The sequence below is a fragment of the Anser cygnoides genome, chromosome 12 (assembly GCF_040182565.1).
Source record: "Anser cygnoides isolate HZ-2024a breed goose chromosome 12, Taihu_goose_T2T_genome, whole genome shotgun sequence".
NCBI lineage: Eukaryota > Metazoa > Chordata > Aves > Anseriformes > Anatidae > Anser > Anser cygnoides.
This window is the reverse complement of record NC_089884.1, coordinates 11,842,026-11,858,635: the sequence shown is the minus strand read 5'-3', so window position 1 is coordinate 11,858,635 and position 16,610 is coordinate 11,842,026. Positions and strand designations below refer to the sequence as shown.

General features: G+C 55.1%; 2 protein-coding genes across 6 annotated transcripts in view; both read right to left on the bottom strand.

Annotated features, from left to right (window-relative positions):
* CPNE2 (copine 2) overlaps window positions 1–11,770 on the bottom strand; it is a 59,330-nt gene extending 47,560 nt beyond the window's left edge. Inside the window, exon 1 of one of the 2 annotated variants that reach the window (XM_067004554.1) lies at window positions 11,615–11,770. The gene's annotated coding sequence lies outside the window, so the exon portion shown is untranslated. Of the gene's footprint in view, window positions 1–11,114; window positions 11,287–11,614 lie in introns of those variants that run through there. The other variant, XM_048068865.2, reaches the window with a different exon arrangement.
* Window positions 11,771–14,216: 2,446 nt separating this feature from the next.
* NLRC5 (NLR family CARD domain containing 5) overlaps window positions 14,217–16,610 on the bottom strand; it is a 55,240-nt gene continuing 52,846 nt past the window's right edge. For all 4 annotated transcript variants that reach the window (XM_048068869.2, XM_048068873.2, XM_048068871.2 and 1 more), the window contains one exon: window positions 14,217–16,332. In XM_048068869.2, coding sequence (XP_047924826.2) covers window positions 16,251–16,332 — 82 coding nt within the window. In that variant the 3' untranslated portion in view covers window positions 14,217–16,250. The remainder of the gene's footprint in view (window positions 16,333–16,610) is intronic.

The following is a 16,610-nucleotide window of genomic DNA, read 5'->3' as shown; positions in this document are numbered from 1 at the left end:
TGAGCATCGCCTGCACTCCAGCCCCTGCTGAGTCTCCAAGAACGCCGGCAGCGCGGGAAGCTCACAGTCAAAGCATCCATGGAGAAGAAGAGGGGTGGCCAGCGCTGGCTGGGACTTGCTCCCAGCCCAGGTACCCAAAATCAGGGACTGGGACACTCGCCTCTTCCTCCCCTCCACCCACGGACCAGGTGAGCCTGGTGTCATTACACAGATGCCCAGCACGCAATTACCAAGAAGGCAAAAGGCAGCAGGACGATGCCACCAGCCCTTTCCCCACAACCCTGATAAAGATGATTTTTTCCACCAAGGAGCTGCTGATCCATCTGTCCCTCAGAGGCCAGCTCTCCACCAAGGATGGAGATGCCCAAGAAATGGGTGGACCTCTCACACCACCCACCAGCTTTGGTCCCTCTGGACATGTCCAGGTGGCTGCACCCCATGCCCTTTGCCAACACCGCGGTGCTGGAGCCCAGTGGCTGGGGCACAGCAGAGGGGTCCCATCCTAACTGTCCATGGCTGCACTCCAAGCACCTCACCCTCAGGTCAGTGCGTGGCTGAGCTTTGGGCCCATGAAGCTCCTGAGAGCATCTCTCACCGAGGCCAAAGAGTCAGCAAGAGGGACGCGGCAGTTTCCCCTGGGCCAAGCTGCCCATGCCCTGCGGGACTGCTCCTCTTCCTCTGCAGACACAGCAGCTGTGTGCTTGCAAACCAGGCTAGGGGATGGATTCACCTGACGGCTAACTCATATAAAAGGAAAGAGTCTTTTTTTTCAGCCAGGAAAGCTCCCCAAACAATTCACCATGTACCCATGGAAATGCCAACAGCAACACAGAGATGGGGCAGGAGGCCAAAAGCATCCGTGACACCGTAGTAGGGCACGGACACATCTGCATGTCCCACCATCGCCGATCCGCTCAGCGTCCAGCCCAGGGAGCAGTCTCTGGGCAGAAGCACGTCGGGAAGAAATGGGTCTTGGCGACCCGTGTCACCCCCCTGCTGCAGCACGCACCTCGGAGCTGGGCAATGGCACACAGCCAGTACCTCCCCCGGGGCAACGGGATGCTTTGAACTCGGGGGAAGTGGAGCTGGCACCAGAGCCAGCTCTCCATCATTATATATTCCAGTCTCTCCTCCTTTTTTTTTTTTGTTCTCGTCTCTCTGCATTTGCTGCCCTAAATTAAGTCCTCCGACTCACTTGGCATCCGCAGCCAAATATTCTCCTAACATATAATCACAGCTGCCAGGTTCGTGCTTATCGCGCTGCCACGTGGCTTCCTGCTGAAAAGCACGCCAGGCTGCGGCTGCCCGGCTCCCAGCAGAGCGGCTCCAGCCCCAGCGGGGGCGTGCATCTGCCCCGTCCCACCCTCCCACCTCCACGCTGCACCCCAGGAACATGGCAAGGTGTTTCTGCAACATCTGACACTGGCCACAGCAGATGCCCGAAGAAGAGCCCTCAGAACAGAAGGGTGGAGAGACGCGCTCCCCAGATCACACAAACTGGGCAGTTCACGCTTCGAGGACCTCCTGAGATGGACACACCTCTGCACTTGACAATCTTTGAGTGCTTTTTCCTATGTGACTTTGTCCCCTCCAAGGCTGCTCTGTGTCCACAGCGTCCTGCAGCAAGGGATTTGGTGCCCAGCAAGTGCTGCAGCCACCCAGAACAAAGGGGAGCCCCAGGGCAATGCACACATCCTCTCCTCCCTCCTCCAGGAGAGAAGCACGCCACACTGGCCACGGTAAGGTGGTTTGAAGCATTAACAGGAGGGAAAAAAAAAAAAGAGAGAGAAAGGAAAAAAAAAACCCTCTCACACCGTCACACCAGGTCAGAGTTGGCATTACTACAGGAAACAGATGCATAGTTCTAGGGAAGCAGAAGAACAATAACTCCTCTTCACTGCGATGAAGGGCGAGCAGTGCTTATATTGGGGAGAGCATAAAGACTGAGGGCGTGCAGAGCATCTCAGCGGGTCTTGAGGTGATGCCACAGCGGGGTGAGCAGCCAGAATTTGGGTTTGTGTATCCCAATCCATCTTTTTCACGGCATTTCAAGCAAAACATTTTGGGGGCTTTTGTTACGTTAGCAGTACCCTCAAACTTAAGTGCCTTCCTCTCCTTTAAACTAAACATCAACAAACTTCACAGAGAACACAAGGTATATTTTAAACAGCTCCAAAAGCACCAGACTCATGGAAAGTCCCTCTGGGTCCCTCTTGGAAGCCCCCCCAACCCCCCTCCTTTGGGAAGATCACTGATTTCTGCAAGGCTTCACAGAAGCTACCCGTGACTCAGTTTACCTATGCAGGCTGCTCCACTACAGTCAAGGGCAGAAGCACGTTCCTCTTCTGGAAAATAGGGGAGATGGCAACCAAGCAGGTAATTCTGGGCTCATACAGAGGACACAGGCAGCAGAGAGACAGCAGGAGAGCAGAGGGAGGAAGAAGAGCATGGGAAAACGTGTTGTCAGGAGATTCCAACAAAGGAGAGGAGCGTTAAGAAACTGGCTGCCCAGAGCAGCAGGAAAAACTGAAACGCAGCAGACATACAGCTGGGGAAGCGAGTCAAGGCTGGGGTGGGCTGTGATAGATGCGTCTCCGCCACCCCACACCATCACAGCCTGCACCAGCCGCTTGGCTCCCTCCTATCGACAAACACGGTCATCACCGCAATTACCTCGCAAAGCAAAAACGTTTGCCATTCAGCCTCGCCTAGGCAACACGGAGGATTCACCGGCCCACACCTGGCGTTAGTAACAGCCTCACCACCTTTCGAGCACCCGTGCGATTAGTCACACACACAGCACTGTCCTCTCCAGTCGGCAGCAAGGCTCTTCTGCAAATACCTCCGCTGCGAACGCCCCTGCTGGGAGCACTGCACCTCCAGCCCTGCAGCCCGGCTGTGTGACCGGCACGGGGGGCGCGGAGGCGGCTGCAGCGCAGGGGCAGGCAGGCAGCCCCAGACCGGCACCGCTGGAAATGCAAACCTCAGCCCAGCCCACCAGGGAAGCACAAGGGGCCTGACACAGCAGGAAAAAAAAAAAAAAAAAAAAGGTTTCAAGATGACATAAGTATGTCATCTCCAAATAAACCCTTCCTGATGGAAACCATCCCTAACGCTGCTTTGCCAGGTAATTGCTGTTTGTGCTGACGGCGGGTTTTCTCGCACCACTGCTGCAAAATCCTGTCTCGAGCAAGCCGTGACGATGGCCAGCGGCCTGGGGCCACCTCAGTGCTGACTCCAGCATGGCCCTGGGCGCAGCTCACCTCTCTCTCCTCTCCTTTGCCTGCCCTCGCTCAGTGCCGTGGCGGTTCCTCTCCGCACGCTCAGGAGCGGGTGTGATGTGACGGGCTGACCGCACCAGGAGCTGCCACACAGCCCCAGCCCCCCCGGAGAGGCTTTCCAAAGAAACAAAGCTTATGTGGTCACAGTTTATCTATTTACATCACTTCTTTCCCAAAACCCCTCCCTAGAGTACTTTCCAAACAGACTTTCCAGGCAGATTTTAGCCAGGGAAAACCGCAACACAACCTCAGCTCTTCTTGGACAGCGAGGAGCCTGGCCACCTGGCACAGGAGCCACAGAAAATTTGGCTTCACTCAATCTCCAGGGACTGCTTTGCTTCCTGAAGTCAATCTTCACTTGCACTGTCCCAGCTCACCTTCAAAATACAGAAAGGCGAAGCTATCACCGGAGTTTTGATGTTGACTTAACCCTGAGGCGCTGCACGGCAGGCAGACTGAAGTCCTCCTCCTGCCTCCTTCATTTCATGCAAAGATCCCCCCAAGTCCAGGCAGGACAAGCCACCCGAAACGTCCAGCTCCTCTCCAGTGTCAGCTCTTAAATGAAAAGCCCCTGCCCACTGCCCCTGGCGAGGTTTGTAGCCCTTGCAGGCAGTGCCCTGCTTGCCAGAAACATCTCGTCAAGGGTGACAATGGGCAGAGCCCAGGAGTCCACCAAGCACAAGAAAATGATGATGTTTCTTCTGCACGGGCAGGAGAAAAGCGTGACCAGCCCTGCAGTCTGCAGAACACAGCGGGAAGCAGCATGGCAAGATATGACCGATCTTTAGGCTCAACCCATCCTTGCACCTGCTTTGAGATTAGGAAAATCTGCTGGCAGACACCCGGCAGCAGCAACGTTCGCTCAGAAACTCCCCGAAGCGTCGGCAGCCCACCTTGCCTCGGTGACCACAGCCTCCCACCCCGCGGGCTGAGGACACGGGGCGGCGTCCTGCAGCTGACCTGGGGACAGGGAGGGGGTGACAGCCCGAGGCTCCAGGGAGAAACTCACGTGGAAAATGAGGTCCCACTAGAAAATGGAAATGGGTCGCAGAGCCACACTCTGAATGCAGATGCGTCCTGGCGCCGCTTTTTGTCTCCAGGTGTTACCAGGGAGAGGCCTTCTGTGGGCTAAAATGTCACCCGCTGCTTCACCCCGACACGTGCTCTGCTTCAACACAGTAAAATGCCTTTTGGTGACATCTAAATCAATTTATCACGGGGGAGAGATTGAAAGGCATCTTTAGTGGTCTGGGAAATGGTTCAAACACCTTTTTTTTGTGGTTGGGTTGCTCTGAAACGATCGAATGTGCACGGTGGCCTTTGGCAGCCCTCACTGCACGTGCAGCGTGACCGGCTCCTCGGTCCCCAGGGGCACAAACCCCGCTGCTCAGTGAGGTCAGGGCTGGCCGAGAGAGCGCGTCTGTGCCTGCAGGACCGCTCCTGCTCCCTGCCCTGGGCCATCCCCAGCCCGGCAGCTCCAGATGCCCAGAGGCATCCCCTCGGGATGCACCCAAGGGCAGCTCCTACCCACAGCACCACCACAGGGAGATCACCCCCAGACACAGGGTGTCTGGGCACAAGACACTGTGTCACGAGGCACAACAGGGGTCACCCTCACCTACGCAGCAGAGCGGTCACCGCCAGCCAAGGGAGCACCCCAGCCCATCCTTGGCTCCCTGCTGCAGACTCGTCTGGGCTATTCTGGGAGCCGGCAGGGGAACAAGCAAGAGCAGGTATCTCTGGGGGAGGAGATGCGGTGATGTGGGCAGCTCAGGCCACTCCGAGCCTTGCTCAGCACCCGCCTTGTGCCTCCTGGCTGTAGATCGACCAGGGCCACAGCAGACCCTGAAGATGCGGCACCCCGAAGGTGAGCCAGCTGGGTCAGCTGAAATGCAAATCACAGCACGCCCGAGACAACCGTGGCCATCAGAGGGGGACAGGACACAGTGCCAGCGAGGCCATGCAGACAACGCAATCACAAAATGCCACTTGGAGTCAGAGAACTGAAAGCTCTGGAGACTACAACACCATGCTTCTATTTGCGCACAAAACCTTTTGTCTAAGCTAAAGCATTCACAGATATCCCACGCGAGTTTACAAGGGCTGTCTGAAACCAGCCCAAAGCTGGGTGTTCGTTAAGTCCCACCGCAGCACGGCTTGGCCAGGGCCCTTCTGCCACGGGAGCGGTGCAGACGCCTTGACCTTGCCCTTCCATGGGAGCTGGGACGGGGAGTAATTTAGGTGCTGACACCCGAGAAGTTTGTCAATGGCCCGCAGAGACGGGATGGAAACCCTAAGGGGCAAGCTAACATGCTGGCGAACTAACTCACGCTGCAGATTTTCTGATGCTCACCAACCGAGCCAACTGCACCACCCCTAGCAGCACACCTGGCAAGGGGGGGACGTGACCCCACACCAGGGCGCTGCGGAGCGCAGGGCTGGCACCAGCGCAGTCACAGAGGTGACCACGGTTGCAGCCACTAATTCCAGCACTCTCCAGCTTCAAGGGTCAAAGCTGGGAGCCTCCTAGTTCTGCCTGCAGAAGTTACGTGCATGGAAATAGGACAATGCACGGACTCGAGCACGAGGCCGTAGCCCCCAGGGGCACGTGGGGATGCCAGGGTGCCCAGCAGACCCTGCAGGGAGAGCTACACCCAGCAAGAGAAGCTGCGTCCGGAGAGCAACTGGAGGGATAACGGGGAAGAACTCACTAACCAGCATCCCAGCTTTGACAAGCCGAAGCTCAGGTTTTGCCTTTGTGTCCTGAAGAGCCCCATCCAGCTTCTCCAGCCCTGAGGGCAAGTGCTGCTGAGGGGAAGCAGCACCGCTCCCCTCCCTGCGGTGGGCGAGGGCAGCTCACAGCAGCCAAAAAGCCTCCTGCAGGGGACAAAGCCCAGGAGGCTGTGGGAGATACTGCTCTCCTGCCAGCGGATGGCACGTGGGCTACAACCGACCCCACAGCACGGGTCACCCAGGCTGCAAGCCCCATCCTGAGCTGGCAGCGGTCCCGGGGACCTGCCTGGAGAAGAGGGGACACTGCCAGCCCTGCCTTTGGTCACCAGCTGGCGCTCAACACCCGGCAGGTGTTGATGCAGGACTGCGAGGAGGGCCAGCAACAGTCAGGGGATGCTTCGAGGAAGCTGGGCAGGTGGGAGCGATGTTCCCCTCCCCATTCCCACACGCACAGTCAGGCTCAGCTTCAGCCATAAACACCTAAAAAGCGACTCAGGAGCCCAGCTGGGAGCTGAGACACGCCAGCAGCAGCCTGCTTCTCCTGGGCACCTCCGTCACCCCTGCTGCAGGACAGGACCCCCGTCCTCGCAGAGGTCCCGCGCCCACAGAAAGCGGAGTTTTCCGTAAGCTGGGCATGTGAAGTAAAACATGCTCCTGGCCAGCAGGCAGCCTGCAACGCCACCCGCCCTGCCCCGACCCTTGAGCAAAGTCCGTCCCAGTACTCGGGAACAAAGGGCAGCAAGGTTTGTCCTGATGAAGTCTAAAAAACGTCATCACCCAGCACTTCATCCCCAAAGCGACCAGGCTGAGCAAAACATCGCCTCCTGGAAAGAAGTCGCCCGCCACGACGAGCACAGGGACAGCACGAGCGCTGCGCTCGCAGCAGCGGCGGTGTTTGTGCACAGCGCTCACCTGGTGGGAAGCAGCAGGCTTCGTCCTGGCAAACAGAAGCAAGGCTTGCTCCTCCACCCCTGCGGTGACAGACAGGGGGAAGCGGCCTTATTGCCAGTGCAATACTTCACGGAGACCAAGCAGAGACCTAGTGGGTTCAGAAGAGCGCTCAGAAAATCACAAACTGGAAAAAGACCAAAAAAAAAGCAAAAAAAAAAAAAAAAAAAGCATTTCCTCTAAACCTGAGAGAAAAAAGACAGGTTGCGATGGCTGGGACCAGGAGGCAGCCCAGCCCCAGCTGGCACCGGGCACCCGCAGCTCGCTGCACACTCAGCGCTCGATAACTGCTCACAAATCAGCGACCGGGTCCCAGCACGGCAGCGGAGGGTTGCTGCTCAGAAATGGAGAGGGGGGAAGTGAGAGGCAGGGCGAGACGGGATCACGAGAGCATCCTCCGCTGCGAACACGCCGCAACGGTCGAGCCGCACAGACCCAATTCCAGCTGCCATCTGCAAGCATGTTTGGCTTAGACACACCAAGACAACCGCATATTTTTGCTTGAATACAGGCTTCCTCTTGGGCTCAATTTAGGAAAATCTGTGATTTAGGGCAGAAAATATTGTGATGTCACTATGAATCCTGGAGCTACCATCAAACCCTCCACAAGCTGCATCTAAAGAGAAGCAAACGTAAAACATGAATCCCGTGGCAGGGATTCTCCTCTCGGACGCACACTCCTTGTGGAACGAGCCAGGAAATGCCGGGGGGGGCGGACACAGCGTGCTGGGGACTGCGGGCAGATTTTAACTTCCAGCCACTGCTTTTGAATTTTCTCACCCTGATAAATATCTGTGGGTGAAATTATTTTTTCCTTCTATACCCAGTATACCTAGTGTATATTGGCTATTTGACTTATTAAAGGCTTAGCTAATGTATTAAAACCAAATATCTAGCTTTCTGAATTTCAATTGAATTCCTATTTCTAGCCAATCCCATGCATCACAGGTGAGGAAAAAAACCTTACTTCAGGAATGAGAAACACCTTTAAGCATTTACTAATGCCACTGCAGGCCAGTGCCAGCACTGGGTGTTTGCTGAGCAGCCAGAACTTCAAAGCCTCTTCCCTGATACTATAAATAAGTATTAATTAAGTTTTGTGCGACGCTTGTTCACGCTGCCACACTGACACTGAGCCACGACGACGCTGGGGAAAGAAACGCTCTGGGTGCAGGAGGGGCAGCAAGAGCTCGTCCTTCCCTCCGCTGAACGACATCGGGCGTCTGCCCGTCCACCAACTCGTGACAACTCCGACGAGCTGGGTATAAACTGGCCGCCGAGTTCAGCGGGAGAGGGATGCAAATGCCCACCAGCACTGCATGGGCTGGGTTTCACCGGCAAGCAAAGCGCAGAGCACCCGAAGTCCTCGCTTTGGCAACGGCACCAGTGATGTTCCCAGGGGCCGGAGCTCACCCTGACGCTGCACACAGGTGAAGCCGCATGCTCACCGCGAAGACCCGTTTTCTTCCTGAATTATTATATTTCATCTGCCTGCTTCACAGCAGAGACGCTGCCAGGCCGGCACTTGACGCACAAAGCTTCGCCCTGATGTGGATTTGTTTGACAGGGACACAAAACCCTGAACGCCGCTTATAATGAGAGTTAAGCCTGATAAATTCTCAGCTCCTTTCCAACAGCTTTAAAAATTGCTGGAGGGAATATAAAATTTGCTTTACATGGTTGCACAGCACTGGACTTGCTGTTTAACAGCAAAAGGCATATTCCCAGCTCTTTGGATTTTTAAAATAAGCCTCTCAATGTCTGATGTTCCTTCTTAAATCCTCGCCGTCTGGAATTGCATGGTCACGGAAAACCTGGGGCTGGGGGACAGTGACTATTTTAGACTTGAGCTTTTTCCTGCTGGATACTGGAAAGAGGCAGAAAATCTGCCAGTTCCCAAACCCAAAGCCACAGAAAAAGCAGCATGCGAATAAAAAGTGCAACCATTGTTACTGAATACAACATTTGCTTATTTTTCTGACGCTTTAAAGACATTGTTATGACTACAGCACGCGGCCTCCTAACTCACCTGAGTTCCTGGGAATTACTTTTTCCCTTGCTCCTGTGATCAAAACAAACAACCTGCCTGTACAGAACAACACAAGCAGCCAGGAGACTGAGCTGAAGCTAAAATGACGACTCAGGTCTCTCAACAAATATTTTACAGAGGTTTTAAGACAAGCCATAACGTTATGCTTTTGGTTTGTTTTTTTTTGTTTTTTTTTTTGGTTTTTTTTTGGGGGGGGTGGAAATGTTGAATTATTTTTTTCACGACGTTTTGTTGTTTGGCTCCTGCCAGGAACACAGTTTCAGACACCTGCCCACTCCCCAGTGCCAAAATTTACCTTTTCTTCTCCTTCCCCCACCCTGCCTTTGAATGAAATCCAAAGCTCTCAAATAATGAGCTCCTTATGAGGGCTGGCAACCCTGAGCTGGGACGGGAGGCTGCAAGTGCTGCTCTTCCATCAATGAAGCCGGCATTACGTCCTCGGCGCTCCGACAGCTCCAGGAGAACAAGCCCCGCTTCACGGTCACACAGACGATGCCCATCAGCTTTCCCCAGAGGCAAACGCTGCCCGCAGAGGTTTCCACTGAAGTCAGTGGGAAATTCTTTCCACCAGGTTTAACAGCGGTAAGGAGGTAGGTTATTGGTCCCAGACCATTCACACGCCACACTGAGACTCCCAAAAGCCCTAAAAAAAGGCAGACAAAGCCCGTACAATTCCAGTGCACAACTGGGCAGACTGGTAACCACGGGGGAGCCAGCAGCCGCTCCAGCACCACATAGCTCCTCTCTTTTGGGGTGAGAGGGGGGCATCGTTGGAAGACGACGCTGTGCTGGACTGCTGGGGAACGCTTGACTCGCAGCATGCAGAAACATCCCCACGGCACAAAGAGCATCCTCACCAGCAGCTCGAGCGGCCGAGCCCCAGGAGGATTCTTCTGTGGTGGAAACCCAGGGGCACAGGGCCAGTGCCCTGCTCGTCCAGCACGGCCCGGCCAGGCACCAGGGGCCCGCAGCCCCCCGGGAGCAATGGCTTCTTGAATGAAAGAGGCTGCGAGCAGTCGGTGCAGGGTCCTTGGCTGTGCCCCCTCCCCGGGAACACGGACACCCCCGGGGCGGTGCACTGATGCGGCCCTTGGTGATCTCGCTTCCCTCTGGACCACCCAGCTGAGCTCAGACAGGCAGCGGGGAGGGAGCGGCTCCACGGCTGGCCTCGCAGACACCAGCCCCGACCACCCTGCCCATGCCCCCAGAGCACCACGACGGCCTCAGAAGGCAGCTCCAGGACCTCTCACCTCCCCAGAACAAGCGCTGGGGGCCGCCCGTGCCACAGCCAGGCACACTTTGCCTGGCACCTTCCCTCCACGCTGTCCTGGCTGGGATGCCCTAAACTCAATGACAGATGTTGCAGCGGAGAAACAAAAATGAACCTCATCAGAAAAACGTGTATCCCAGGCTATCACGCAGCTGTAATCAAAGCAAACGCATCGCTTCCCTGAGGTTACTCCATGAAAACATCCTCCTCCTGCTCAGGTCTCCAGCAAGGATCCTTTCCCCACGCCCCGAGCTTTTGTTCCCAGCCCTCCTCATCGCTCTGCTCCCTGTCCCCCGGACAGGGCTCACCCCAAGGTGATGTCTGACCCATAATAAAACATTTCCGACCTCTGAAAAGCACAGCGATACCACAACACCGTGTCAGAAAGCCCCGGTACTGGCCCTACTGCTAGAAATTCCTGACTCAATTTTTTCTAACAGCAAGCCCCCCCCCGGCTCCCAGCGCTCAGGGACGGGCGCACACGGCCAGGGCCGCGGCAGGTCCTTCGGCAGAGGCGGATGCCCGGAGGCAGGAGCCGGGGCAGCGACACGGGATACGCACAGCGCCGGCACCAGCCTGATTCTGCCCCCGGCTCCACGGGAGCACCTCCAGGAGGCTTCAAGCCCAGGGCTCGGGTTCCTAAGGACCTCCCAGCCCCTTGCTGCCAAGCAGCTCAGGCTTGGGCAGCCCGCAGCAGGGGCGCAGCCCCTCGGAGGTGTCCCCGCCGCCGCTGCCCGAAGCCCTGCTCCCCTCCCGCCCCTGCAGCCCCCGCTCCGCCCAGCTCGCTGCGAGCAGCTCCCGCGGCCCCGCTGCCTTCGAGCCGTCGGCTCACCTAAACCGGGGCGACTCCCACGGAGGCTTCCAGCGCCGGGTCCTCAGCCCGGCAGGAACACATCTCCCTGCCCGCCGTCCTCCGGGCACGGCTCGGGCACCCGGGCGGCTTCCCGCGGGGACCCCTCGGGCCCCCCGAAGGCGCACGAAGGGCCCCGCGGAACGGCCGAAGCCCCGGGACCCCCGGGCTCCCCCCCCGGCGGGGCTCGGCGCCCCCCGGGCTGGCGGCTTCGGGAGCGCGGGCGGGGGCCGGGGCCGGGGCCGGGGCACTTCTCCCCGCAGCCGGGGAGCGGCGGGGAGGGCTCGGGGCGGGAGACCCGCTTCCCCGCGGCCACAGCGAGCAGGCCGGGCAGAGCAACAGGCGCGCAGCCCCCGCCGGGCTCGGGGAGGGGGAAAGGGGAACGCGAAGGCTGCGGGCAGGGGCGTCCCCGCCCTGCCCCGAGGGCTGTCACCTCCCCGGTGCCGCCCGCCCCCCCTCGCCGCCCCCCGCCCCGTGCTCACCGCCGCGGGCCGGGCCGGGCCGGGCCGAGCAGCTCCCGCGGGGCGCGGGCTCAGCGCCTCGCCATGGCCGCTGCCCGCCGCCCGCCGCCGCCTTCGGGGGGCGCGGCCCGCGGGCGGGGACCGCGGGCGGCAGCGGCGGCAGCGCCGCCCCCGCCCCTTCCTCCTCCTCCTCCTCCTCCTCCTGCCCCGGGTGGGGAAGGGGCGCGGTTGGGCCCGCGGGGCGGGGGGGGGTGTCTCGGGGTGCCTCGGGGTGCCGGCCCGGTTCGGGGCTCGCGGCAGGACGTCGCGCACCGCCTCGGTGGCGTCTGGGGTGCTGCTCGGTGTTCTGGGGTGTTCCCTGCCGTCGTCATCCCCCGAAGCCCCTCTCTGGAGCTCACCGTGCTCCAGAGGAACGCTCCGCTCACCGCGTACGTTGCAGTAAAGCCTCTCGCGGAGGGAACGTTTTCCAACAGAAGAAGCAGGATCCGCTCGAAGTTTGCCCCTTTCGGCTGTGTTTCGTGGCCCCTCACTCTGCAAACGCGGCTGGGAAAAGCTTTCAGACCAAAGCAGGGGGAAGGCTTGCAGATGACTTCCCCTGTTATTTCCCCATGAGGAAAACACAGCTTCGTGGGAGCAGCACCCCTCGCTTCTGACGGACACTGGGCGCCAGCCGGGTTGGCCCTGTCTCACCGGCTGGGACCAGGCCCTGCCCCACGCTGGGACGATGCCAGCGGTTCGCCTCCCCTGCTCCCCATGGCAGAAGGCTGCCTGAGCAAGGGGAACGGGCGACTCAGAAGCCGCCGGGCCTCCCACCACCTGCTCCAGCCAAGGAGCTGCCTTGCTTTCCCCTCCGGCTGGCTGTCGTCGGGGTTTGCACCCAATACGCCATTAGCGGCCTGACCTGGTGCTTGGCCAACACATCAGCGGACATAAAGGATATTTATACAGATATTTCTGAGCTGGAGATAGGGTAATTGGACTGCAAGCATCCCTTTGAGGCGTCAGATTAAACGAGTCATCTTTATTTGTGTAGGGCCCTTTATTGCAGGTTCTGTTCACACTTTTAAAGACCACAGTCAACACGAGCAAGTCCCAGCGTCCCCCTCACCAGCTTTCCCCTCTCCTGCAGCTTGGTTGCTTAAAACCAGGAGAATTGTAAGGCACTAAGGCAGATTTCCCTGCTGATGCTGTCCCTCCCTTTCCCAGCCCTTCCTGGCTGCCTGGCCGCCCCTCGCCCAGCAGCAGGGCAGGGGCATGCAGGGGCATACTGCATGAATGCCAACGTGGCACTTTTTTCTGAAATAAGCGTTTCCTTTGTTTTCTCTCCTGTCCAACATGACACCTTGGAGTCCCAATGGGTTCAGAGCTGGTTTTATCAGAGGGGAAACTGCAGCTGCATTTCCAACTCCACGGAACAGCAGCCATTGCATGCAAAAGCCTGGCTCAGCCCAGCTCCGTCTATTCCACAGCACAGAGTCTGGGCTCCTCACCACCCTCCAGCAGTATGTTTGTTTACAGCCGTGTATTTATTTCTAAAGATCTGGTCTCAGGGGGCAAAATCCCTTCTGTGCATGGAACCAGTCCTGACTGGCGCGTTCATTGTCTTCTGCAGGCTGCAGGCAGCCTGAAACAATAGGGGTGTGCGGAAGTCCTGACAGATTTCCATTTCTGGACCATGATAAATGTGAAACCTAATAGTGACAGCTCTGAAAGTGGCCCACGTTAATTATCTGTTTGGGAATCATTCCAGTACTCAGCCATCTCGCGCAATCCCCAACAGCCTCTCATGTCTTCCTGCGTACCGTAAGGCTAATGCTACCCCTTGGTGTTGGATGAGGCCTCCAGGTTCCCCTTGGAAACTTTTCAGACATGGCTGCAAGCTGAGAATACGGAAATCAGCATCGCAGTGACAATGGGAAGCACGCTGGGGAAGGGCAGCCTGATGGCTCCAGCTATTCAGTGTAAGAATCAAATTCAGGACCAATTGCATTATTCTGCTTCACACATAACTCAACCCAGACCTCAGTTTCTCTAAATGCAGTGACATTTCCACAGAGCCTCAGATAAGTAGAATACTTAAAGGCCTAATCCAGCAAACGAAGCCAGCTAGGCACAGAGAACATGCAACCTTGTGTTTGGGCACGCCAGGGAGGGTCCATGCACTGAAATACAGCCCGGTGCCTGGTTTGGGCCAGGGATACCTGGGCTACAGACAACTGCTTCTCATGCCTGGGGTTTTGCTGACACCTGGTGTTCTGGAAGAGATGATGCCCGGTGATGCCCGTCAGGAGTCTGGGAGCTAATCTTGAATTTTGGAATGAACATGGGAACTGCAGGGCTGCATTGGGATTTCACAGACACTCTTTAATGTCTAAAGTCAAGAGGAATGCTGCACTAATGTTCTTAGCATGCCTCATGTCACTACAAACCTCATGGCGTACAGCGTTTGCTTCCTAACTTCAGGAGTCAGGGGAACAGCAGAGGATAATCACAGATTTCATTGCAAGGAAGAGCAATCCAACAATATGATGTAACCCAAGAGATCCCTGTGCAAAGGCAGCCATCTGAGGTTAGCATCCCAGACACAGAAAAAACAGAACTAAAAAGTCAAGCACTCATCAAAGTGGCTTTCTTAATTACTCAGAGCACATTTATTTTTCCCATCAAAAAAGGAGGAAAAACAATATACAAGAAAGTACATTTCACACCAGTAAAAGAGGAAAATAAATTATCGTGACGCCAGAACAAATTCAAAGGCAGGAATGCATCAAGGAGATAACACCACAGAGCTGGACGAACCTCTGTTTGACAGTGAAAATCACTGTCTGGTTTTCCTGCTGTTGCATGGGACTGTGGGAACAGCAAAAGGCTCTGGCAGTGGCTGCTACTGAAGATTACAAAATGGCCATCATGAGGTGCATTAAGGAGTAACATCCCAGTGATTTTATTCTTCATACAGAGTAAACCTCATTTTTTATGAGACATAGTACTCAGTCCTACTAAAATGATGTTGAAAATGCAGGATAAAATGCCTTTTCAAATCACAGCCTGGACCAGGATGGACTGTTACTGAAAACTCTGTCCACCTTGTTGCATTTCCAACAGAAGTCCTGGGAGACCATGGGCAGAGCAGACCCCAGTTAACATTGCTCACCTCGAAAGCTGTGAGGGACGAACAGCACCGAGGCGCCTCTCTGCCTGTGGTCACAGTGCCTGTTGCACCACACTGATGGGCACTACAAAGATTTGCATCTGCAAACTAGATCTGAAAAAGCAAAATGAAAATAAAGGCCACATTTGGAAAAGCCTTATCTTAAATTCCAGTGTTTAAATCTCAGATACTTTATTACTTTAATGAATTATGGCCTAATAAGGAATTTCACCATCTTTTTTGTTTGTTGTGTTTTTAAAGCATTTTCAGAGTGCATTCTCTACAAAATGCGTCCTACCTCTATGCAACAGCATCAGCATCTCCCAGAGCCTGATGCTGATCTTTAAATAAGGACAGTGGCTCCTCCAGGAGTAACAACCACTAGCTGCCCACATACCACAAAGATTAAATATTTACAGTACAAGCACATAAGGAAAACTTTATAACACAAGTTAATAAATAATGAGAATGACATGCACTCCTGCAACACAAACTGTCATTCTGCACATGCAAGGAGCAGCCATGGTTTGTCTCCTCTGCAGAGCAGAAAACTCAGTGCTTGGGATCTTCTCCCTCCAGTCCAGCAGCATTCATGGCCAGGCAACAGCACAGGCTTGAAGAATCCATTATGTAGTCTAAATTGCAGCATTTGAAGCTAATTTACCCTTCCCTTCACCTCAAAGAGACTAGTGAAGCAGAGTCATCCAAAAATCCAACAAAGCTCTGGAAAACGCCACAGGAAAGCAGGCAGTGGTGCGTATCGTCTCACATATAATGGTCACAATTTTCTTACGAATTGCTTTACACCTTCCGTACTTCAAGTTTTCTCACTGAAGTTTATGGCGATATCAGGCTGTGTTATTGCAGCACAAATATTGATCATTGTTGGACAATGATTTGAAAATGCCAAAGTTCTGAAGTTTTTACTATGAAACTGAGACAATTCTGCATGAAGAGAAGCCTGCTATGAAGCAAATAAAACCTTTTTTTTTTCTTCTTAAAAATCATAGAGGTATTTCACACAGAGCTATATACAATTTTCAAACAACTTGTTCCAGTGCATTTGTAACAGCATCAACAGTTCACAGTTTTGTAAAAATGTTACATCCTCTCCTGAAGGATGTTCATTCTTTTATTGGAACATCCTGTAGGTGTTGTAATCTTGATTAAAGATAATGAAATATTCTGCTGGTTTTCTGAAAGCATGAGCAGATGCATCTCATCATCCTGAAGAGAGTTTCAGTGTTGGTACACGAAGAACGTTGCCTGCTCAGCAGCAATTCTTTAGTCTTTTTGTTTCTTGTAAGCTTTTACTGTACAGAAGAACAAAACACACGTAAGTGCTCACACTTGGTTCAGTGCAACGGAAGAAGACATCATAATTACAGCTTTTAGCTGGAGGAATTTTGGTTTGCTGCGTTCTTCAGAATCTCTTTCTTTTAGTGCAATTTTTGAGGTCAGTGGGAAACGGAAAGCAATTCCTAGTCAGGTGATGTCTTTTCTTTGCTAATAGAAGGAGAAACACAGTCTTGGGTCTTGGCTTGTCAAATCTGCAGCGAGGCCCTTGGGCACCGGATTGTCCCACAGCCTGTAACGACAGCAAGCGTGTTACTGTAGGATTTGGTGTGGTGGGCCAGGAGCTGGAATGCCCAACACAGTGGTTGACTCGAAGAGGCAGCTTTAGGTTTTTATCAAAGCCGGTCTGACAGTGAGACAAAAGCAAGGTATGGCCGTATCTCAGTGACACAGCAGCAACCCAGCAGCTTCCTGCCTGCTGAAATGGACTCACTGATCTATCTTGGGAGAAAGATTAAGGCTTTGAAAGGTCCTCAGGCCACTGGGATCTCAGGAAGGGGAGGAAAAGCT